The 24,320-nt window shown below is 35.1% G+C and overlaps 1 protein-coding gene across 2 annotated transcripts; it reads right to left on the bottom strand.

Annotated features, from left to right (window-relative positions):
* Positions 1-1,105: 1,105 nt before the first annotated feature.
* Positions 1,106-24,049, bottom strand: lva (lava lamp). Of its 2 annotated transcripts, none has more exons than XM_085958594.1 (11): positions 24,005-24,049; positions 23,368-23,548; positions 22,587-22,755; positions 19,226-19,396; positions 18,164-18,351; positions 16,998-17,211; positions 15,018-16,199; positions 13,526-13,633; positions 6,358-13,366; positions 4,355-4,509; positions 1,106-3,215 (listed from the first exon to the last, which is right to left on the bottom strand). In XM_085958594.1, exons 2-11 carry the CDS (start codon positions 23,527-23,529, stop codon positions 3,136-3,138), a joined length of 9,438 nt encoding a protein of 3,145 aa, XP_085814720.1. In that variant the 5' UTR covers positions 23,530-23,548; positions 24,005-24,049; the 3' UTR covers positions 1,106-3,135. The 2 variants fall into 2 exon arrangements, with proteins under 2 accessions (XP_085814720.1, XP_085814719.1); XM_085958593.1 differs by having other exon boundaries at positions 23,905-24,049.
* Between the last annotated feature and the right edge of the window lie 271 nt (positions 24,050-24,320).

Below are 24,320 nucleotides of genomic sequence, written 5' to 3' on the forward strand. Positions count from 1 at the left end.
ACAACCTTTTATAGGACTGTTTTTTTATGTAGTTTATAACTAGCGGCCGTTTTATAAAATATGCATTTGCAAACTGCGAACCTGTGGCTAGATTAATTGTGTTAAACTTTTCACGCCTCCCTTTGCAACACTCCGCGCCTCCCAGTTTGGAAATCGCTGAATTAAGGCATGTGGGTATAAAGAAGATCCAAATGTAAAAAAAAAACTATGTAATTTTCTTGAAAAAACTTTATTATACTCTAATTCATGTTACTTCAAGGAAAAATATACATCATAGCACATTCTGGTTAAAGCTTATATTCTTTTACAGCAGTTGTCAAGAAGTTAAGTTTTCTCCATATGGTTTATATTGGTAACAAGTTTGTGGAGATGTCACAATATACTCCAGCAGTCAGCGTCACATTTTAGAGTTCATTACACATTACAGTCCTACCAAAATATCTTGATCAGCAGACCAATGCTTTGGTTCTTCTATAATGCGTGTACATCCTCTTCATAGTATAATTCTTGCATTATATATATTTCCAAATTCAAGAAATGTATTAAATATTACAAAGGAAGACGGTAGGTACATTTTATTAACTTTTAACAGAAAAAAATAATATATTCAGATATATATTTATAATTATATACAAATAAATAAATTCAGGGGTGCAATTCTTTGAAACTATGTCATGTCCCCATAGTTAATTTATTGAAAAAAGAATTCAGGGAATGTCACCCATCATAATATGGTAGAACCTCGTTAATAAAAACACGGATAATTCGAAATTCGCCGTAATTCGAAATTTTCATGAAAAAAAAGTCGCTTGAACATTATTTTCATATAAAACCATACCTTTAATTTGAATTTCGTAATTCGAAATGATTTCACAGTCCTGGGATACAAAAATATTCAATATATCGTAATAAAGTACACTACTTCATGAGCCAGTCATTGAAAATTATGATTATGATAGTTACTTGTTTTAAGAAGATAATAAAAATGATCCTGACATTTTATGACCCATTAACACACATGGAACCGGAAGTTTGGTAGGCACATCTATGATCATAAACGATATTGATGAAAATCAATTTTTTTTTTTTTAATTTTAATATTTTTCTCCCATACATTTCATAATTCGTAATTCGAATTGTTTTTTTGATTTTCAGTACCGTGGAATTCGTATTAACGAGGTTTTACTGTAGTAAGTGTAATATTATTAGTATCATACAATATCACACTTATTAACCCCAGGATTGAACTCGAATAAATCTTTAGATTAAGATAAATAATAGTGATTGGTAATATATTATTATTAAATGCCAAATAAAATTAATAATGAAGGTAAAAATAGTTAATATTATTTTTTCATGATTAGGCACATTTCTATCTTTTAAATTTCTTGTATAAAACAAGCGTATAAAAATCAATTTCCGCGTTGAATAAACATTCAGTTTACAATAACGGACATTAAACATTAATATTTTAAAACAGACAAATAAAATGCTAACAAATATAATGTGGAAACAGAAACACAATGAGACCGTTCCCTCGTACGAGTGGATTTGAATAATTTCTCTTTGGAATCACCCTTCCTGTATCCGACACCAAATTACTGCTTGTATTGAGAAGACAAGGTGACTAGCGACACTTCATGGTGCAAAAAACAAGGCAGAGTTTTATGGCAACAACTTCATGTTTGATTATCATACTCGAAGAGGACCGACTATCAGCATGGGAAGCTCAATCAGCCTCCGAAGGTCTCGAATAATGGATATTGGACATGGGCATGCCCACTGAATTGTAATTTCAACGAGATCCTGCAAACTAAGTAAAGCATGATTGCTTTTGCCAACTGCTGGAGTGACGTCTTGTAGCAGCTGAAGATTCCAAGACGAAGAGGAAGAATTCGCAGGCTCGGGAGCACATAATGTCAAGGGATAAATGTACGAACAGAGATACAGTATATTTCCTGTTTTTTGTCATATTTTTCTGTTGATATTCTCCATAGAATTTGAAAAATCAGTGACAGTCAAGTCAAGTCAGAATCAGTGTATCACCATTCGAACGTTTATCACTTGGCATTATTTACACCGGAGATTTATAATATATTTACATTATTATCTCTGCCTAATCCTAGAGGTACACCGGTACGATGTCGTCATGAATCCTCGAGTTTATGAACAGAATACTCGGTGAAGAGGCACTTCATGTGACTGTGCTCATACTGGTGCCTGAGAGTACAACACTCTGCGTCCTTTGGCACAGTACCACGGACTTTGATAACTCCCCCATTGACCTACAGTAATACTACATGAGCGATCTATATACTGCAAAGCTGATAAGAGCCACATGACTTGGTGATGGACAAACACCAAAGATACGACTTTGTGCTTTGCTCTGAGACCAAAGCCATGACATGGTGAGTAGTGGTAAAATATAATTAAAGATTATTATATCGGCCATCTTAGGGACATGCGAGGAGCAGTATGAACACCGAGACAATAATCTCACAGATGCCTGCTATCCAATGACCACAGGACGATATAAATATGAACTTCTGAGATCACTTGGATCACTGGGATCTTACTCGGAACCACCCGATCTCATTTTTAACTGTACTCATATGCTATCTCTTCTAATACACAATTTCTCCATGTACATATTGTAATTTCTGGACCCTCTACTTATCCAAGCCCCTCTATAGTCAGGTCACAGTACGAAATTGTCAAATTCGATCTTAGTGCGTAGATATTGTTTTTATTTTGAATTCAATACGGTAAACTGTTTGTAATTATTTCATTTAAAAAAAAAATTGTACTTAACGTAATATGCAATCAAAAATCTTGATATATTGCTAATAGGTTACTGCATTTTATTCAAAGTATAAGCAATATCTAGTCCTACGATCGGAACTCTTAAGTTCTTGCGGTGACCTAATTATAGACTGTTTTGCTACTTACCATCATACGATGGACTCTAGCCCTATTTTTCTATATTATTTATTTTCTTGGATAACTTCTTCAAGCAGACAAAAAGAAAATGGGTAAATTGAATAATGAGTGCTAAAACAAATAGGGTCTCATTGTGTTTCGTAACTTTAAATTGCAATTAGGAATGGTAGTGTCAGAACCATGGTGGTGGCGGTGCTACATATGGACAACTTTAGGAGTCGTTCTCCCCCACAGCCAGTTCAGTAATACGGTTGATGTGCTTTGCGTGTCGCGGGCTGAAAAAAATAATAACAATATCATCAGAATTTATACTCTGGTTAGAAGCAGTCGTTTCCGCATTCTGTATTAAAATTTTTGAAGGCAGTTCCATATTACTGTGGCTTTGTTTACATAACCTATGTAGGCATTTCTCGGTTTCATATGTTAAAAATAGTTGTTAAATATTGCTTTTGGCTGGCACATAGAATCATTTATGCAATTGACTAATTGGGTGAATCTGAAATTATAGTAGTTGTGTGAAGTTTTCTTCAAATGAACATGCAATGCGACATCATTTGTAGCTAACTTCATCAGTATACCATAGGTCCTATATTTTTACTTCAATCTCATACATTTAGGCTTCGTCTCTATAGAAGATTTTTTTGAAGACTAAATTAATTTTTTACTACACAACTATCACTGAGTCAAATAAAAATGAATTTAAATTCAGTAGTGAGTTAATAATATATTGGGGGGTTGTCGAACAACGGTTCATTTTTTGATCTCAATTTTATACGACTATCTTTTCCGGCATGACCCCCACATCCTGAAGCAGGCCCCCAGGCTAGGATGTTTGGCGGGCCCCCCTATCTGTCGCTAAGGGTAAAGTCAGAGTGACGCTTAACAGTAGTGTTTTCCAAATGGTGTACTCAGTAGAATTAAGGCGTATTTTTAATACATTCATTTGAATTCTGGAGTTGTCGAGTATCGACACACAATTAAAAATTGTATCACACAGACACATATTTAAACTATTGAAGGAAAATAGCGCCGCAGGCAACTTTTTTTACTATTAAAGCAGATTTGTGATGTGTGTTTATCTCACTTATCTGGTCGACTCGCCACGCCGGGCCCCCAGGCAAGAGCCCTGTCAGCCCCCCCCTTGTGGGGGCCATGCTTTCCGGTATGATAGCTCAGGGTGAACCATTTTTTTATTGTTACCAATTTTATAAAACAGCTTCCTGGAATCACTATCAAGCGTTGTAATAAAAAAGTTTGCATTGCTCACTCTGGCATTGTGGTTCAACTTCTTTCATTTAAACTGAGTTGATTGAAATATGTAGAAAAGAACTCTTTAGCGTAAGAGAGTGGAGGGAGATCATAAATTTAATAAGAGGGTAGTCAGAATAATAATATTTAAAAAAAAAATAGTTACTTAGTGTGAAGTGTGCTTCTCTCAAGCGAGCAGCTGCCTCTGGCGGCAAGTTCTGGACATCTCGGTGGAGCAACTCCATTTGGCGTTGGCGATCCTCTCTCTCGTCTTTTAACCGTACGTCTCGTGAGTGCCCGACGTTGTGTAGCTGAGATAACCTGATTAAACAAGTAAAATTACTATAGTACAAGATATCAAATCGGATACTGACTAGAGTTTCCAATCCCAGGATTCCGGCATTCTAAATCCTGAAAATTCTAGAATACTTGGGTTAGATTGTGTATTTTTTTATTTATAAAATAGTGTACTAATTTTGTAAATTAGATAAATCTAAACGTCAGTGACAAAGGGTGGAGGTAGGCTGTTAAGAACTGACATAAATAGTGCACACTAAACTTTGTCAGTCAAATGTATTTGTTTTCATTCAATAATGTGTAGATAGTGTTTCTTAGTTTTTAATCCAAGCAATAGTAGATATTAGTAAAAAAATATTTGTTTTTATTTGTTTTAAATATCAAAAATTATACCATTAAACCATAAGTACATATTTTTAGACATTTTATAGATATAAGAATATTTTTTATCGATTATGGTTTGAATTTTAAAAAACTAACACCATCTGCAATATGTATTAATTCAACGAAAACAAATAAATATAACTGAAAAAGTGTGTACTATTTTTGTCAGAATGCTCATAGCATACCTAACCTATTGTGGTTTGGTTTAGGCAGGGTTTAAATGAATTTTAAAACTAGCCAGCACTATCTGCAAGTTGTATTCATAGTCAGTGAAAACAAAATAATAAGTATGACTGAGAATGTATAGTGTGCACCATTTATGTCGAATCTTAACAGCCTACCTCCACCACTCGCCACTGCTAAATGTAATAAAACATTAAATCCACGCAAATCATTATGTAATTTATGTCATTATTATGTAAATATGAGAAAATATCATCGATTTGGAAGCGTAGAACATATATTTTAGAATAATTACAACTTTTTATAATATGTAACTATAATCCTTCTTAAGTAAAAACTAAAAAAAAATAATATTTTTGCCAATCCAAAATTATAATAATAATTAATTATAAGAATTCTAATCCTGAATTTCCAGAATTGTAATCTGTAATGCTGACATCCAATTCTCAATCAGACCTATACATACTTTCCTAGATAATTTGCCAACAGCCCAAGGATAAATAAAATTGATTTGTTGACAGCCGTGCCATAATTTCACCCCAATTATCACACCTTCTGACAACTGAATTCTTCCGAGAGCTGCAGGAATCTGGATTTGACGTAAGTGATACATTGAAAGGTTCAGTTCTCAATGAGAGTTAGTGCCGGTGAAACATAAAAATTACTCATGGAACATTGACTTACTGAGGAAGGACATTATTGACCATTATTCCTTTGAGGTTTTTTTTTATCAAGATCTTTTAATCCATTGCACCCCATACCGATGGAAAATAAAAAAAAAAAGACAAGGTAAATATCTATAGATAATGGCCTCTGCAACGTGCCCGAAACGTCACGGAAAGAAGGAAGAAGTACACACGGTGGAAACCCAAAAATCTATTACGATAAAAACAATGGTGAAAGTCTCAAACACTATATAGAGAAGGTAAAATTTGAAAGATTTTTCATCAACTTTCCGTATTCCCAGCGATTTGAAATTACAATTTGGAAACGGTCTGGTACCCCGAACATAAAATCTCCATGCAACGTTCTTAAAAATAAACATGGGTGTTGTTAATCTACTTGTTGAGATAATGGAACTTAAACATTGCATTAGTGTCAAACATTTGTTGTCGCGAGTGTAGTGATGGGGCAGTACTGGCTCTGGCGGAGTCTAGCTAGTATCATCTATAAAACGATCATATATATTGACTTCCATGTATTAAATTTCCATGTTACACTAATAACTCCTCACAATACTATAGTCAAGACTGCAGTCATATAAAATAAAAACAACCTGAAGAAGTATGTATGAAAAAAACTTACTTTGTTTCAAGGGATTTTAGTTCAGATGGTTTTTCTTTGTCTCTATGAACTGTGGCTTCCTCGGTTGAAGAATGCGTTTCAACAGCACCCTTTTCAATATTCCCTGGCATTTGGAGTAAATTTCCTTCTATACCAATAGGTTCTGCTTCAACCACCGTTTGGCCATCTGATTTATTTTGACTTGGACTTCTCTTCGAGCGCAATTCTTCATTGGACCTAATAGAAGTAGAAAGCTTAAGTTGTAGCGTGTCTCTTTCCTCGAGGAGCTGCATGAGCTCAACCGTCAGTTCCTCGCATCTGACATCTCGTTGGTGCAACATGTATAGGGCCAGATCCAAGTCTGCCCTAGGGTTCATGTCGGGGGACACTTCCGAGGATGACGATCTCGGTCTCTCATCGATGGGGTCTCCAGGTTTAGTGTCTTTAGAAAATGAGACGTGTCGTTCGGCTTTTGGTCTATTTCTTTCTAGTTTGTATGCTTCTGAAACTTGGTCGTAAGCCCCCATTTGTGCTTTCAGATTTTCAGACAACGTCACTATTTCAATCTCTTGACTCTCTAAAGCCGTTCTAAGTTCTGACATTTGATTAGCTTCTTCGTCAACGAGGACTTGCAACTCTTGGTTTTTCGTGTTCAACGTTCTGAGATCATTGATTTTCGCTTCGAGTTGTGAATCTAGTTGTGTTACTTTTTCCGTCAGATCTGAAATGGTAGTTTCGAATGATGTTTTTTCTGCGTGCCATTTAAGTCTCATATTCGCCAACTCGACCTCGTTTTCGTGGCTGACAGAAGAAAATTTGGCATCCGCCTCTGACAATTGCTGCCTCAACATATCGCAGTCTTCGTATTTATGCTGAGTTTGGACATACTCCTGAGACAATTTAAAGAACTCAGCGTCCTTACTTTGCAGAAGCAAATGGTACTCTTGGACTTTAGTGTTGAACTTCGTTTCCCAATCCTGGATCATGGCGACATAATTTTTGATCTGTGTCTCTTGGGACCGTATCACCGATTCGAGTTCATTACTGTTATCAATACTGGAAATATTTTGGGAAGAAATAACATTTTCCAACTGTTTCATTTTGGATTTGATAAGAACTAACTCTTCATCTTTTTGTTGAATAAATTCGTTTTGCTTTTGATGTTCTTGTAGTAACTCTTCATATTTCTTTATAGTAGACGGGAGTTGAGTTTCACACAGATGTTTGTATTCATTCTTTTCAGCAATCGTTTCCTCTAAAATCTTCTGTGATTCGCTCATTTCTTTATCCACGTCAACCTTTTCACTTTCGAAAGCTTCCAAGGGCATAACTTCCTGGACATTGATTTCTTCAACAATTTCATCGTTCACTTTATCTGATATTTCGGTGAGTCTTGTTCCTAGATCAAATATTTCTTGCCTTAGAGCCGTCTCAACGTTTTCGAATTCACTTTCCCGCATCGCCAAATGATGTTTCCACATTTCAGCCACTTCGGTTCCTCTCTGATCGATGGCATCCGTTACATTGTTGCGTAATTCAGCCAAATTGGACAAGAGTACTGAATTCTCTTCATTTAGTCTATCTATATTGGACTGCAGGAATGATTTTTGGGATACAAGATCTTCCGATAATTGATTAAGTGTTATCAATTCAGAATTTTTCAAATTCAATTCTTCGGTTAGTTTGTGCAACTGATCACTCAAACTTATCACTTCTTCACTGCTGACAGTGTCTTTGGCTTCTGCGGATTTTTTCAACAATGCCTCATACTTTTCAGATATTTCTTCTTTTTCATAGACAAGCTTATTCAACTCAGCTTTACACGATATGTCATAATCGGAGAGATTTTTATTTTGTACTTCCAATTCGTCTTTGTCTTTCAGAAGACTGTTAAATTGTAATTCTAATCTGTCCCTATCGGTTGCTATTTCACTAAACTTCTCTTGGAATTCGTAATATTCCTGTACTAAGCTTTCAAGTTTACTTTTCAAATCGATATTTTCACTTCTGATGGTTTCCAAATGTAAATTATCAAACTCTTTACTTTTCTGAAGTTCAAGATCTTTCTTGAGTTCAAGATTCTGATTCTGAGCGGTACTCAATATTTTATTGATTTCATTTTTATCATCTTTCAATGAAGATACTGTTTCTTTTAAAGAATTGTTCTGTTTCTTAATTTCATCAAGCTCCGCAGTGATCATTTTGATTTTGTCTTCGTTAACTTCAAGAGTCTTCGGAACACTATTTCTAGCATGCTGTTCTTCGAGCATCGCCTGCAGTTCTTCATTATCAGCTTCCAAGTCTTTGATCTTATCTTCCAAATTGTTAATTTTGTCAGCGTTCACGGAATTCGATTTTTTTTCTTCCCGGTTTTTATTGTCCGCGTGTTCTTCTTTGGAATCTTCTTGCTGGTCACTCGTTGAGTCGACATTCCACTCCAAATTTTGTAACTTTTCATTGAGAGTATTAATGTTCCGTCTACAAATCTGCATGTCAATATCTTGCCTCTCTTTCATTTCCAATAATCTTTCATTTGCGGAAGTGAGAACATCAATTCTCTTCAAAAGACCTTCCTTCTCAAGTTTTTCCTTACTTATCTCTGTTTTCAGCTCATCAATTTTGCCTTCAAAGTTCTTGATTTGAAGCAGTAACTCGTCCTGAATGGCATTGTCCAACATATTCACACTCGATGACCCTTTAAGAGTTTTCACTTCAGAACTGAGTCTATCATGTCTGACTTTAAATTCTTTCAATTTTTTCATAGCCTTAGTTAACTTCTCCTGACTCTGAAGAAGGTCTTCAGATAATTTCCCTTTATCTTCTGTGAGACATTTGATTACGAGTTGCAGCTCCGCGACCCGTCGCTGACTCATTGACTTGTCGCTGACTCCTTCACTTAACTTTTTGATGACTTGCGATTTCAAGTGCTCTTCTTCCAATTGGGCATCCTGGCCGCTCCACCCCCACTCTTCTTCGTCATTGAAAATATTATCATTGGATTTTTCTGCTAAATCTTGTTTCTCTTCAAAGCACATGTACGTCGCTTTGGGCTGTATTATTTCTTCCACAATAGACGTACTCGCATCTGTCAGACTTCCGAATCGTTCTTCAACAATTACAACCGGCTCCGGTGGGTCATGATGGAAACCGCGAATCATATGAGAAGCCTCATCTGAGGTAGCTTTAGTGTCAACTTCGTCCGACACGATTTGATCTTCTAGATATTTTAAAATATCTGCTTCAGCATTTTCATCCGCCCTGTGTTGAGCCGTTGGAACGCTGGCCATTTGACGCATTGATTTTACCCCAACAATTTCAGGCTCGATCGAATGTAATAGCTCTCTATCACTTTTTGAAAACTGCTGATTCTGTAAACTATTGATGATGGAATCTTTCTCACTGATTGCATTTGTCAATTGTACATTTAAATCTTTCAACGCCTTTTCAGCTTCTACGACTTCGGTGAGTTGCGACAGGCAGGATTTAAATTGACAATCCAATTTCACAATCTCTTGATCTTTTTGCGCTAATGCCGATTCTAAGTTATGAATAGATTTTGCTTCATCTTCTGAATGAGAAACCTGAACAGGAGGATTTCCTGATATCGCCATCTGCAGCTGTAAAGTATGCTGTTGATATTTTTCCAGTTCCAGCTCTTTGTCCTTCAGAATAGCTGTCAGGTTATGAACTTGTACGTGTAAATTATTTAATTCTTCCTTTTCAACTTCCTTGTCGGCAAAATCTTTCACGGCATTCGAAGGCACCGCGGCGAGACTCTTTTGCGATTCAAAATGAAGCTTTTGTAAATTCAAATTTTCATTTTCTGTTTTAAGCCAATCATTTTCGGCGAGCGCTTCTTTAAGTTTACTTTCATGTGATTTCATTTCATCCCTCAATTCATCGTGATGCTCTTTCGATAGCCGTCTCTGGGTTTCGGCATTATTTATTTGAGAATGTAATTCGGATTCCAAATACTCATATTCCACAACTTTATTCTTGAGTATTTCCGAATACTCGACAGACATTCGCTTCAGCTCATTCTCCAAGTACGAAATTCGTTCGACGGCTTGCAAACGTTCTTCTTGCAAAACATGGGAATCTAACGCTTCTTTCTTTAGCGTGGCAACATCGCACCGCAATATTTCCACTTCACTTTGCATTTCTTTCTTGGATTCGGAAAGCAGTTTAACTCTGTCTGACAGATCGATATTTTCATTTTGAGTTTCTTCCAACTGCTTCTGGATGAGGTCATCGTGCGCCATGAGAGCGGCCAGTCTTTTTTCCAATCTATCTTCTTGCAGGTAAGATTCCGAAAAGGCTTTATCTTTTTCATGGAGTTTAGTTACTAAATGATCAGCTTTGCGTTCCAGCGACGACCGTCTCTCTTCCATAGTGGAGACGCTGTCTTCCAAACGGGATATTCTCTCTTTATGCTTCACCAGTTCCGTTTGAAGACTCTCGATGTAGACGTCGCCCTCCTGGAGTTTAGCGTCATGACTGTGCTTGTAATTATTATACTCAGCCTGCAATTCTTCCAATTTTTCGAGCAGGCTTGCCACTTCAGATTGCTTGTTGGCAATTTCAGCTTCAAAATTGGCAACGGAAGGCATAGAAGCCTTCGTCGTATCCGACTCTAGCATCAAAGCTTCTATTCTCTCACTAAGTGAAGAATTTTCGTGCAGAGCCCTCTGCATTTGAGCCTCTTGTTCTTTTATTTGTTTGTTTAAAACATCATTGTGCGTCATGGATGACGCCAATTCAAATTGTGCTGTCTCACAATTAGATTTCAGGTCTGCAATTTCTTTCTCCATTTTGAATATCTGGGCAGCGTAAAGAGTATTATTGCTGGACGTTTTCTGTTGTACTTCCAAGTTGACTCTATTGGATTCAGCGTTAGCCACCGACAACTGTTGATTGAGCATTTGAATATTGGCATCAGCGTCTTCATTCTTTTTGACCGAGAAAACCAAATCACTGGTGAGTTGCTCAACCTTTGTTTCCAGCTCCGAGCACAAGGTATTCTTTTTCTTAAAGTTAGCTGCATATTTCTTCAGTTTATCATGTTGCTCTTTGAATTTATTATCGAGAGCCGAGTATTCTTCTTTCAATTTACTAATATCATTTGTATATGCATCACAACTGTCTTTCAATTGCCCAGCTTCAGATTGAAGAGCCGCTTTCACCAGTTCGACTTCTTTCATGCCGTTTATTAACTTATCATTCTCAATCGACTCTTTCCGCAATTGCAACTTAATTTCATGAATCTCTTCATCCTTAGTTGAACAATCGATTTGCAACTTTTGGATTTCGGCAATGTAACTGTCAATATCTCGGCTGATGACTTTGAGTTGTTTATTTTTTTCATCCAAAGTTTCTTCCAAATCTTTTATTTTATTATCTAAATCCACACGTTCCGCGATGAACTCTTCTATGCGTCCATGCGCTTGATTCAGTTTTTTTTCTGCGTCTGCAAATTTAGGCTCCGATTCACTGATGACGTGTTGCAATTTTTTGTATTCCATATCAAAATTTTTCATTATATCTTTGTTTTGCATGGCGAGTGCTCTCTCTTCCTCGAGAGTAGATTTGAGTCTATTACCCATTTCACAAATCTGTGCGATTTCCATTTTCAACTCTGAAACTTCTTTATCTTTACTAAATACTGTCTCATTTAGCTGTGCAATATAATTTTTCTCTTCTTGCAATGAAACGTTTAATTGGGCTAGAACTTCCTCTTGATTTCTAATCTTCTCCTCGAGTGATGTAATAATATCGGATTCGTTTGTCAAGTTTGCTGCCAAATGAGTTAGATGCTCATCTTGTAATGTTTTATTACAATTTTCAAGTTCTGTTATTTTATTATTGAACACTTCCCTTTCCTCTTTGAAAGAAGTCACCTGTTCTGTTAAGGAATTGTTTTCGAGCAGCGCTTTTTCTAAATCACCTGTCAATGCTAATTTCTCACTAAGAATTGCATCGTTTTGAATTTTGACTTCCTGCATCTCTTCAAGTTGCAACGTAAGCTTACTTATTTCCGATTCTTGATGTTTCACAATATTTTTTAGTCTCAGGATTTCTTTAGTGAAATTCTTTGTATTCTTATTACTGCCTCCGGGAGACTTTTGATTTTTATCTTTAGATTCAGTCAATTGAAGTTGTTGCGTTGGAACTTCCACGAATTCTTTTTCTATGGTGTCTTCGACTTCGACAGTTTCTGAAACGATAACTTCTTCTGTCCTTGAATTTCTGGAATCGATCAATTCTTGAACTTGATTTCTCAGGGACTGATTGTCACGGTTGAGGGTTTCAATGTCTACAGTCAATGCCATAACTCGTTCGTCTTCCACTTTAATATTTGTAGCCGAAATAACAGTCTCCTGTTTAAGGCTTTCATAGTTTTCTTCCAAGCTCAATTTTTCTTTAAGCAGTTGTTCTAATCTCGAATTCAAGGAATTGTTTTCAGAATTCAGACTATCAATTTTCTCCATTACCTCATGTCTTTCCTGTATAAAAAGATCAATTTTGGCTAAAAGTTCTGTATTTTCTGGAGTAATTTGTGAATAGCTGTCCCGTCTGACCGGTTCATTAGCGGCTTCCGATATTTCAGACTGAACCGGTTTCTCCGCCTGAGAAGAGTCAAATGTTTTTTCATACTGCTCAATCTCCATCTTTTCTTGGGAAGTGAGTGATTCTACCATTTCTATAGACTCAGCGGAACTGACTTTTTCAGCACTCAATTTCTCAAGTCGGTCTATAAGTTCGATGTTTTCTTGTATGTAATGCTCTAATTTACTGCTGATTTCAGATTTCTCCTTCATCAGGGACTCGATACTACTGTTTAAATCATTCTTCTCTATTCTGAAAGCCTCAATGTCTTTTAATATTTTGGCATTTTCCACTTTTAATATATCAAGGTTTTCTTCCAATTGCACAGATTTCATTTCATTGGAGACATGCTCACTTTCAAAGAATGTCAAGTCTGCAACTTTGTCTTCTAAAGTGGCAATCTGTTGCTTCAAGGTATGAAGTTCTGAAAAAATTAATAATCCATGTATTAATATTATTATACTCTTACGAAATAGACAAGTATAAAATGTATAGTTTTATTATTTATAAGAAGGTAATCCGAAAGGTAAGTCCATGTTAAAAAAAAATCACAAGATTAGAAGTTTAAGTTGGAAGACCGTACCGTGAACTAGCTCAAACTTCTGCGATTCCAGGTCTTCAATAGCTTTAAGTCTTTCCTCAGCCATCATCTCACTCTCCAGAAGCTTTGCATGTAATTGTGAATCAGAAACTGTAATAATCAATAATTATTAAAGCAGGCATAACAAGGACAGAAAATAATATTTATTCAATCAAATAAACAAGTATCTAAACAAAAAACTTGTTCTTGGGCAATGCAGACATAGCTATAAATAGAAATGCACACAGATGTTTTGAATTGATTTCAATTATTGCTATGTAAATTGAATGTTTTCAAATAAAATTTTAGTATCTTGTTTTAGACGTAAATTGCGGGAAAAAAATGTAAAACCAGAAGTTCAATGTAATAAAATGAAACAGGACTGCAGAAACTACACGCAGATAATGAGAAAACGTGAATTCCAGACATGTAAAATTGGGGTTTCACTGTAACCCTACACTATAAATGAGCGATGAAAACAATTAACCATGTTTAACTGAAAACCTTTTCTAGGTCATTATTAAAATATGCTAAAGGCTTAATTACATTGGCAGACGCGCAGACCCAACCCGATCCAAAAACCGTTGTGGCCAACGTTTTAACACTATTTGCAATTACACGCAACGATTCAATCGCGTTGGTCCTTGCTTTTGATTGGTTTAAAATAAACATAGTGTTGCTGTTATTAAAAATATAGGTTGACCGAAAACTAGATATTTCTTAGATCGGTGGCTACACTGAACGCATTCCCGCGCAATTTTACGTCAAAAAAACTGAGCTGTCAAACCTAGCGAGAATCTGTTAAAATTTACGCGGCCGTTTGACATTTATAGAAAGTTTTGTATACTTATTGTTAATTTACATCATGAATAACTGGGCGAGCTTGAATCTCCAAACCAATCGATTAAGACTAATTGTAGCGAGTATGGCTATATTATTTCAACTGGCTCAGGCGGTCAGGACTCGCCGTAAACGAAAACACTGGGTCAAAAGTTGGCTAACTGAAGAACAGCGTGATCGCCATTGAATATAGCGGGTTTTTTACGTTCCACACTATATCTTTGGCGTGTATTAATTCGACGAGGACTATATCCTCGGTGCAACTCCATATATTTTTTGAGGTTTCGCCATCTTGTAGTTGTTCAGTTGTCGAAATCGACCAGTAGAATGAAATGAACGACCGTTTGCATGACTCGCGAGCAGGCGCGTATTCGGTTATTTTCGTACGCTTTCGGCAATCTTCGCTTGATAATGAATGGATCGCACGACGGAATAATAGAAAATTTTCCACTTTTGTCCCGATCGCTCACGATCCTTGAAAACCATAGAGAATAGAGTTTGACAGTCGTGGCAGACAATCGGGCCAGACGCCATCTGCCAATGTAATTTGAGCTTTAGAATTTGTACTATTGGATTATAGGATTGAATATTGCATATTTGCTATTTTGAGGAAGTTAAAAGTACAGCAATTTTAATAATGATATGAAAACTTTACCTCTTCCGCTATCGTAGTCAACCAAATGCAGCTGCAGATTTCCTTTGTCTTCTTCCAGCTCGGCCACCTTTTGCGTCAGGCGATGCACCTCCGATTGCAACCGTACCACTTCCGAATTGCTCTCTGACACTTTACTGAAGTCATCGATTGTCTTCTGCATCCGTTTTACTTTCGCTTTATGGGAAGCCTTCACTTCAATCATATTTTTATTAGAAGCGCTAAGTTCTTTTGAGAGGGTGTCCAATTTTATTCTGCACTCCTCCAGCTGCTCTTGTAAAGAATCATTCGAATCATCAGCTGCAATTATCGGACTTTCAGTAACCGATTCACACACAACAATCGGTACAGTTGATTCTTCTGTTACCACAGTTTTCACGATAACTTCACTTTCTCTACGACTGACTTCCAATTCTTTTAAGGTCTGCTCCAGTAATTGATAATTGGTATCTTTCTGTGACAAAAGAACCTCTTTATCCAGCACTTGTTTATTAAGACTTTGAATGATCGTTTCTAAGTTTTTAACTGACTCCGCTAAATCTTTATTGACATCTTTCTCTTCTACAGACTTTCCTGCTGCATCAGGCTTGGCGAGAGTCGGAGCCTTATACTTTTGAGCTCCTTTTCCTTTAAGCAGTGGTTTATTTATTTTTCTAGTGGGTTTCGGAGACTCTTCTTTCTTTTTGGGTGAAGCTGGCAATTCTTTTTCCGGAGACGACGTGGATGACAATTTTTCTTGCAGTTCAATATTAGACTGTCTGAGAACGAGATTTAAGTCTTCTAGAATTTTGATCTTGTCAGAGAGCTCGACCATCTGTGATATTTCCATGCTGCCCTTTTCTTCCTCCTTGGGTGTTTCCGTGTCACTCAAATCATTTATCTTGGTACTGAGTTCATTGATCTTCTCGACATAGTTATTCAAGTTGACATTTAATTGTTCAATCTCTACCACTTTAGAAGCTAATCGTTCTTCCAGTGACGAATTTTCAACACTAAGTTTAAATCGGTCTCCTTCCAAGATAGAATTGGCTTCTTCCAAATAGGTTACTCTATTTTTGCATACCTCTAATTCGTCTATTATTTGCTGTTTTTCTAGTTTCATATTATTTTCCATTGTAGCGAAATTTTGCTGCATCGCTTGCATTTGCTCTTTCGTATCATCTAATAAGTCCAAAGTATTTTTACCTGAAAGAAACAGAATATTACTTTGTATAGTTCAACCTACCTAGATAATAACACCAATCAGTCAAACACCATGCATATTAATTAATACCGTGTGGAGAAGAGAATATATGCGAGAGCGGGAAAGCTCCAGTGGGTAAAACGCCAAGACTTGTATAATATGATTACATGTTGCTGGTATGACTTATGGACTGAAAATAAGTACCAAGTTAATGTCCAATTTGGTTGACGCCAAATACCGACGCTGATAACTGGTCGATGAGTTATATATTATTTATACTAATTGAGTTAAGCTTTGTTCTCTTCTATTTGAACAATTTTTTGCGACAAGGGTTTCACCTTTAGACATCTAGTGCAATGCGCTTAGTTAATCCTAGTTAATACAATCGAAGAACCTGAAGTAGACAAGTAATTCTAAAAATTAAGGTTGGAAATACTGTAGTAGATACTCACTATTAATAAATACAGCAAGCACATTAAAATGACACTAAATATATAAAATTAATAAAAACAAATAAACAATGTTAAGGTAAAATCCATGATGTCAATGCTATATGGCCGTCGGTTTTCGATAAAATTTACAATGTACAATTATCCGGATGTGAGATTTTCAATTGAAAGGTCTGACAGGTCGAGCAACATGGAAAACTATTTAGTATCGTGGAGGAGACCATCACGATGGTGAAGAATATCTAAGGGAAGGCACATAATAGATGGGGTCAAAACCGATAGTGGGTTATAGTTAGTAAGTAACGAAGAAAATGGTAGTATATACTACAACAGTTTATATTAATTTATTACCTTTTTTGCTAAGATCAGCCGACATCAGAGTAATTGCTTTAGTTCTGGAGTCAATAACCGAGTCTTTCTCTTTACACGTCTCTTGTAAATCCAAAATATTTCCTTCGAGTTGTATAATTCTATTCCTCAATTCATTGATGATCTTATTTGACTCGGTTTTATCTTCAGATGTTGAAAACGGCGGTAAATCTACTCTAACTTTCGGTTGACCGATCTATACAGAAAAACAAAAAACATATTATCCATTGATTGAATTTTAAATGATGGTGAGATTCATTATTTTGAACATGGCATTAAAGATAATGGAATTGTTCATCTCGACAAGACAGTGGCGAAGAATACATACTAGGCGATTATTTAAACTCTAGATTTTTAAATTAATTTACAACCGCCTAAGTATTGAATTTCGGATTCACACACACAGGTATACTGTATCTAAGTCTATTGATTCTTCTAATAATAAATCCAAATAAAGGCTTGGACAATAGTTTTTTCATGTATGGTTTTACGCTATATCGCACCGTGAGTGTAAAATTTCGAGATTAAATCCAAAACAACGGCAAAAGTCGTGAACTTGATAATGTAGAAGTGAAGTAACTCAAAGAACATGCAATATAATGTAGATATAAACCAAATATTATGGTTTTTTTTAAAAACTCTATTTCTCCTAACAAAACGAAGACTTCAAACCCTAATATATCCAAAATATGTCTTTTGCATATGCCTTGGTTTTACACTCACGGGGAGATATGTCCTTGAGATCTCCGAACCGTCTACTTCATTATGAGAAACGACCTATGCTTCTAACGACAACACCTACGTACCTTTGCGCATATTGTGTAATGGCTGTGTTATTTTACACACAGTACCCAGTAGTCTGACGGATAATAAGGTAAACTAGTATAATTGTAGAATAATTTAAGTTCGATTCTCGGTTGAGCAACACTTTTTATTTTGTAAAATAGTAAAATATAATATATTATGTTCAGTAAATTATATCAGTAAAATACTGATTAAACAAAATTCAAATTCTGGTCCTGCAAATATTGTTGTCCTAGGACATTTTTGCAGTTACCTACCACAGCATACCTTCCTTCAACAAGCACCCTTCGCCAAGATAAAGGCCGAATCAAGGCTAGATCAAGAATAAAGACAAAATGAAATACCTGTAGGATGTCAGCTGACTGGCTCTGACTATCATCAAGCTGCTTTTTGATTTTGGCTAAAGCCATTTCTAGTTCTTTTTCATTTTTAGTCCTTTCTGCAATCATGGCTTTGTGTTCTCGTATCTGATGGTAGAGAATTTTAGTAACTTCTCGATTCGGCGTTTTAGATTTTGATTTCGTTTCAGATTCTGAAAAGAGAATTTTCGTTTCCCGCTGATTTAAATCTTTCAGTGAACGGTGACCAAATAATGCGGCCATAAAATGCACAATATTGATTCTCAAATATTTATTTTTCATGTACTAAATTGAAAATTATCATTATTTTTATGCTGGGAAAAAATTTGAATGCTCTGTTTTTCAAGTGCAAGCATAGAGTTATGAAGTGATGTTTTTGGAAATTTTACTAGGTACATATTATAATTCAGTCTCTTAAGGTCAGAAAAACCAGTCTCATTTTACTCTACTTTACAGGACAGCCCAAGCACAAATAAAATTACATTCCACTAACATTAACAAAGAAATGTTTTTAAGAGTTGTGTGAATTTTTGTGATTCTTCGTCATTTAAAGTAATATTATGTTATTTTATATTCAGTACCATACATAACTCAAACTTTCCTCGATCGTAAGGGGTTGAATTACAATCACAAACGTGAAAAAACTTATTACATATTGATGTCCAGCATATATATTCGTCAAGCATCACTGAGTAATATGGGAGCAGTCTTATGTGAATTGCTTAACAACAAAAAAATAGTCCCGGAATATTGCAATGATAATATCATGTAATTTTGAAACAAAACAGTTGTATAAATATTATTCTAAAGTAGTAAGTATAAAAAAAGATATATAATTCTCACTTTTATTTCTTTGATATTTCGATGCAAACTTTTGATAATATGTTTACTATGGCATATAAAAACAAAAACCTCTGAAGATTGAGAATATAAAAAAGCTTTACTCAATATTCCCGGAAATATATTTATCTATCTTTCGAAAGAATCATTTTGTGTTTACTGACGTTTCTTCTCAACGAGTTCTTATTTACTTTGAAGAATACAAACCGTCTCTTAGTTGGGTTAGTACACTAGGTGAAGGTGTTGACAGTGGCATCTTGTCTTCGATGGAAATGTTAGAAATCGGATTATCAGAAGCTCGGTCGTCCGAATCGGAAAAAAGCTGTCTATCTCTATCCATGTCTGTGCTTGAAATGTTTTCAGATTGTGGTCTGGGACCTGAAATTTATAGAACAAATGATTTTCAAGGCCCATTAAGAAAAGTAAACTCATTTTGCAAGACCAGTGACAAAATATTGAGTACTTATATGTATATATTATTATGTGAATGGCAGCAATATACTGATAACTCAATTTTTTTTATTTTTAACACAAGCGGTGAGGTTTTTACATGCTTCAATTTATACAGTTATCCAATACAATATAGAGAAATGCTTAATTAGAAATTTCAATTAATATCTACAAATGTTCAACAAAAAAAAACTGATTTACATGATGAAATTTACTATCATGAATATTGACTATGTTCGACTTATCAACATATTCACGCGATGTAAAATAAATAAAAACAATGCGTAAAACAAAGTCATTCAAAAGAACCTTCTTCTATAGATACTGCATAGTGCAGTGGCGAGTGGTGGAGGTAGGCTGTTAAAATCTGACATAAATAGTCCACACGAAACTTTGTCACTCATACTTATTTATTTTCATTGAACTAAGAATACAAATTGGAGATGGTGCTGGTTAGTTTAAAAAAAATCAATTAAACCCTGCCTCAATCAAACCATAATACGAATGTACCATTCTAATTATTGAACATACATAATTTTGAAAAACACTTCTGAGAAAATGTATTATAACCAATAGGAAAAATCTTTTTGAAAAAAGTAAGCCATCCGGCTGGAATCGAACCAGCATCTCTTGGGTTTACGCCCCACCCCGTTTTCGCATTATCCTCTATGTTACACGTATTAATTGCGACAAATTTTAACTATTGGCCTTTTTAATACCTGCTCATCAGCGCTCTTCGAAATCAAGCTACTTTGGCAATCGGTTTTTGTTTATTAAATCAAAGTAGGTACTTACTACTTTTATTACTAACCGACTGATGCACCCCTGTTACAGGCGGGCTTCTCCCGGTGTAAAATAATCATTTAGTAGCTATAAGTCGAAACGTAACCCTGACCTCTAGAAACGGCTTCATAAAACATCTAATCTGATTCCTTGCTCAACCACGTAAGTATTTTTTATTCATAGGTAAAGGCCTTCGTCCGGTGTGTGAAAATCGCATATTGGGCGGAGGTGTAATTAAGATAAATTTAATTTAATTTAAAAAGTAAAAATGATGATGGATGAAAGAGATAATTTTAAGACTAAATATAAGGATTCAAAAATAATAAATTTTGCCGCACTTGCCGGCTACGTCGAAATATCTGCGCGCCTGCGCCGAGGTGGTCCTCGTGATTCGTCAAATCAAAATCATGCGATAAAATTTGGCCAATCACGAGAGTCCTTTTTGTAGAATGGCGTGGGTACGCGAAGTTTGAAAAAGAAAAAAAAAAGGTTAGTAAGCGTCCCTTTTCCAATAGGATAGGACCTGCGACTATAATCGTAAAAACCCAGATATAAATTTGTGAAACTAAAAATCATAAGAAAACATAAGACCACGTCACGAACACGAAAGACCGAGTTTTATTTCTACTCCAACCGGTTAATTTTTTTTTTTTGTGAATCCGGGGTTCGATGGACACCTGAGCTAGCCGATGGAACCCCGGGTATCTCACGACGTCACGGCTTTCACCAATATTTTTATGATGTAACTTACTTGAACTTGCTAATAATTTTAAATCTTTCAAAAAGATTTTTCTATTGTTTTTCAAAATTATGTATGTTCAAACCATAATAGTTAATGTATGCTATGGGCGATCCGACAAAACAGTGCACACTTTTAAAGTCATACTTATTTGTTTTCGTTGGATTAAAAATACATATTATGCTGTTGGTTAGTTTTTATAAATTCAATTAAACCCTGCGTAAACCAAAAAATGCAAAATATATTCGACGATCTATAAAATATCTGAAATTATGCCATTAAATCATACATTTTTATCTACTATGGTTAATATTTAACCAATACTATCTGCAATTTGTAGTCTTACTTCAATGAAAACAAATAGGTATGACTGGCAAAGTTTAGCGTGCACTATTTATGTTGGATTTTAGCAGCCTACCTCCACCACTCGCCACTACTGCATGGACATATTGAATTGAATAGATACAGTACTCTCTCAGTAATCCGCCATCCCAAAAACCAGACAAGTGTCCAATTAGCGAAAGCGGCGGATTATAGTGTATACATACAAAATATAGTAAAAATTAAAACAGGTATTTCGTAAAAATAGTTTTTTTGAGAAATTTATACTAGCAAATTACAGTTTTATTTATAACCCAAATCAAATATTTACTAAATTATACATATTTATAAACTAAGTTTATAAATTTGTATTAAACTAAATATTAAACAGTAAATCACTTGACACAACCAGTTGTTCAGTGAGGCAGATATTCTTGAATGGCTTAGGATTCCTGGCTTTCTTTATGACCAAAAGCTTCGGTTTGTGTGTACTGGTTGCATTGGAGCACGGCATAATTGTGATGCGGTCCTTGGGCACTTTTCTCCCTGGTACATTACTTTCTTCGCGATGAACATACGTTTTACGAAGGAGAAGTTTCCAAAATATACCCGTCTCATCTGCGTTGCATACTTGTAAGCGGCGGGCTACTGAATTCGACGATCGAATACCGGCGAATTATAGAGCTTGATTTTGTGCTTTCAACTAGTAAAAATAATGGCGGATTATAGTAGTCGGATAATCGAGCGGCAGATTACTGAGTGTACTGTATAACTATATTAATGGAATCCTTGTTCATCCAAAGAGTGATTTTTACTTATTCGTAGGTTCATTTACAATTCGTCTATACTGGCAAGTATTTATTTTCATGTTCCCGTCCATATCATTCGTACCTCTGCAGTCTTCATGATACCACGTCGCAGGGAGATGTGATGTTTCATGATGCTGTGTATCATGTGATTAACCTATTTATTAGCACCGTAAAGGTGGATTTATTATAATATACTTAACTACATAATGTTTGTGGACATTTTAAATAAGCTAAAATCATAATTGTTTTTATTATTTAATTTTAATATTTACAAAGAAACTTATTTTATCTTCTTTTTTTGTGTATTATTTCGGTTGTTATTAGTAATTAAGTTTTTTTTCATTTTATGACTATTTGTAATTTCGTTTTGTACTGTATTATTTATATATTATGGCACATTGGTAAATAACTGTAACGCCACAACTCTTTTTTAATAAATAATATATTTTACGAAGTGTAATATTACTTGATGTAGCGCTTCCGGGGACATTCTTAAGCTTTGTCATTTTGGCTCGGTCTCTGATTCGGGCAAGCTGCGAGGCACATTTTTCCACTTTCAGTCTGGTGTTGGCCATCTTCTGGCTGCGGGCTGCCTCTTCGGCAATGACCATCTCTTTTAGTTGGGAAATCATCACCTACAACAAAAAATCAGTTATTCCGATCACTATATAAATAACATTCGAATAATATGTGCATAATGTCAATCCCTATTCTATGCAGCAGTTAGGCTAATTATTGTTATTGTATTTTTTTCATTATATACGGAAGAGAGAAATTCTTAGAATATTGGATTTATTATCTTAAAATAGGGTCTGCTTAACTTATCCGGTGTACTTCCTTGTACCTATATAATTTGTTTGTATTTACACATTTATACTGTAGAATAACTTAATACTGACTATCTCTTTTGTTATGTACCTAATATTGTTTTAATAATATTTCGTTGTTTCTAAATGTCATGTTGTGAACGTCTTAAACTTATAATTTGTAATGTCCACAATATGTAAAATAAATGAATTGAATCCTATTATATTATAGTACATGTCTTTAATCAATAACATTGTGTTTAAATTTGTTAGAATAAATAGCTGTAAGATGTCTGTCTATCCACGAAGAATTGACAGTTAACACTAGTGAAGTGATCTACTTGAATGGCAGTTGTATTTTTATTCAAATACCAGTGAACATACTAACCTCAAATCGAATGGCAATTGTAACTTTGTATAAATATTCGTATATATACCAACCTGCTGTTGTGAAAATCTCTCTGTTAGGTCATCCATCGCTGGAAGTTGGGGGTCTGTCGGAGGCAATGTACTAGGATTCACATTAACAAATCTTTCATTCTCATCATCCGTTCTAGGCACTCGGCCTATAGGGTCGTTATCGGACATATTTGTTTTGCTCATTAACTATACAAAAGAATATCTAAAAAGAAAACAATCATATCAATAATTATGAAGGCAACACATTAAAAAAACTCACTTTTCAATTTCAAGGACCATTATAAGTTTGGTTGCTCAATTTATATTATGACCCAAATAAAACGGTTTGTTTACAATACACACAACCAAAACATGGAAAGATAACTACATTATGATACATTCATGTACGCAACGACAAAATATTGCATAAACCTTGCTCAATTTATTTATTTGGATTGATATTTTGAATTTATAAAGGTTCATTTGGAATATTTATGACGTTTAGGTAAGTATTTGACGAGTGGAAATATTCAATGATACACGGTTAATCTCAACAGCTGTATACGTTTGGGTACCTACGATTATTATTTAATATTTTTATACACATTTTTATAGCAAAAACTACTGAACAATCACGAGAACATTTCAAATATTTATTAATTTTAATATTCGTCAGTACCCATATTGCCAACACGTCAGTCTAATGACAACTATTGCCAGTAATAATAAAAAATACCAATGATCGTAAAAATTGCCATACTTCAATATAAATCTATTCACAAAAAATGTTATATGGATATAGGGTGACTGCTATAGTAATGGGACAGCATTAGCTATGCTGCCGTCCTAAGCGAAAGAGCGGTATCTCAAAAATGTTAACTTTTGGCTATGAGCAATTATGTAAAGATTCAAACCGCACCACTTTGTAAATTCTTATTTGATGTTTATATGCGATATAATGCCCTTCGCACACTTACCTAACTGCTTATGGGTTA

Source organism: Rhyacophila brunnea, unplaced genomic scaffold (assembly GCF_057557595.1).
Source record: "Rhyacophila brunnea isolate RB1 unplaced genomic scaffold, BYU_Rbru_1.0 scaffold_8, whole genome shotgun sequence".
In the NCBI taxonomy this organism is placed as follows: Eukaryota; Metazoa; Arthropoda; class Insecta; order Trichoptera; family Rhyacophilidae; genus Rhyacophila; species Rhyacophila brunnea.

What these genes read in the sequence shown, in the direction of transcription:
- lva (XM_085958594.1), bottom strand. Translation starts at nt 23,529, where the DNA reads ATGAGCAAAACAAATATGTCCGATAACGACCCTATAGGCCGAGTGCCT. An exon ending in TGACTACGATAGCGGAAGAG is followed by an intron (nt 13,634 to 15,017) that starts GTAAAGTTTTCA and finishes TGATTATTACAG; the next exon opens with TTTCTGATTCACAATTACAT. An exon ending in AGAAGCACACTTCACACTAA is followed by an intron (nt 3,216 to 4,354) that starts GTAACTATTTTT and finishes TATTTTTTTCAG; the next exon opens with CCCGCGACACGCAAAGCACA.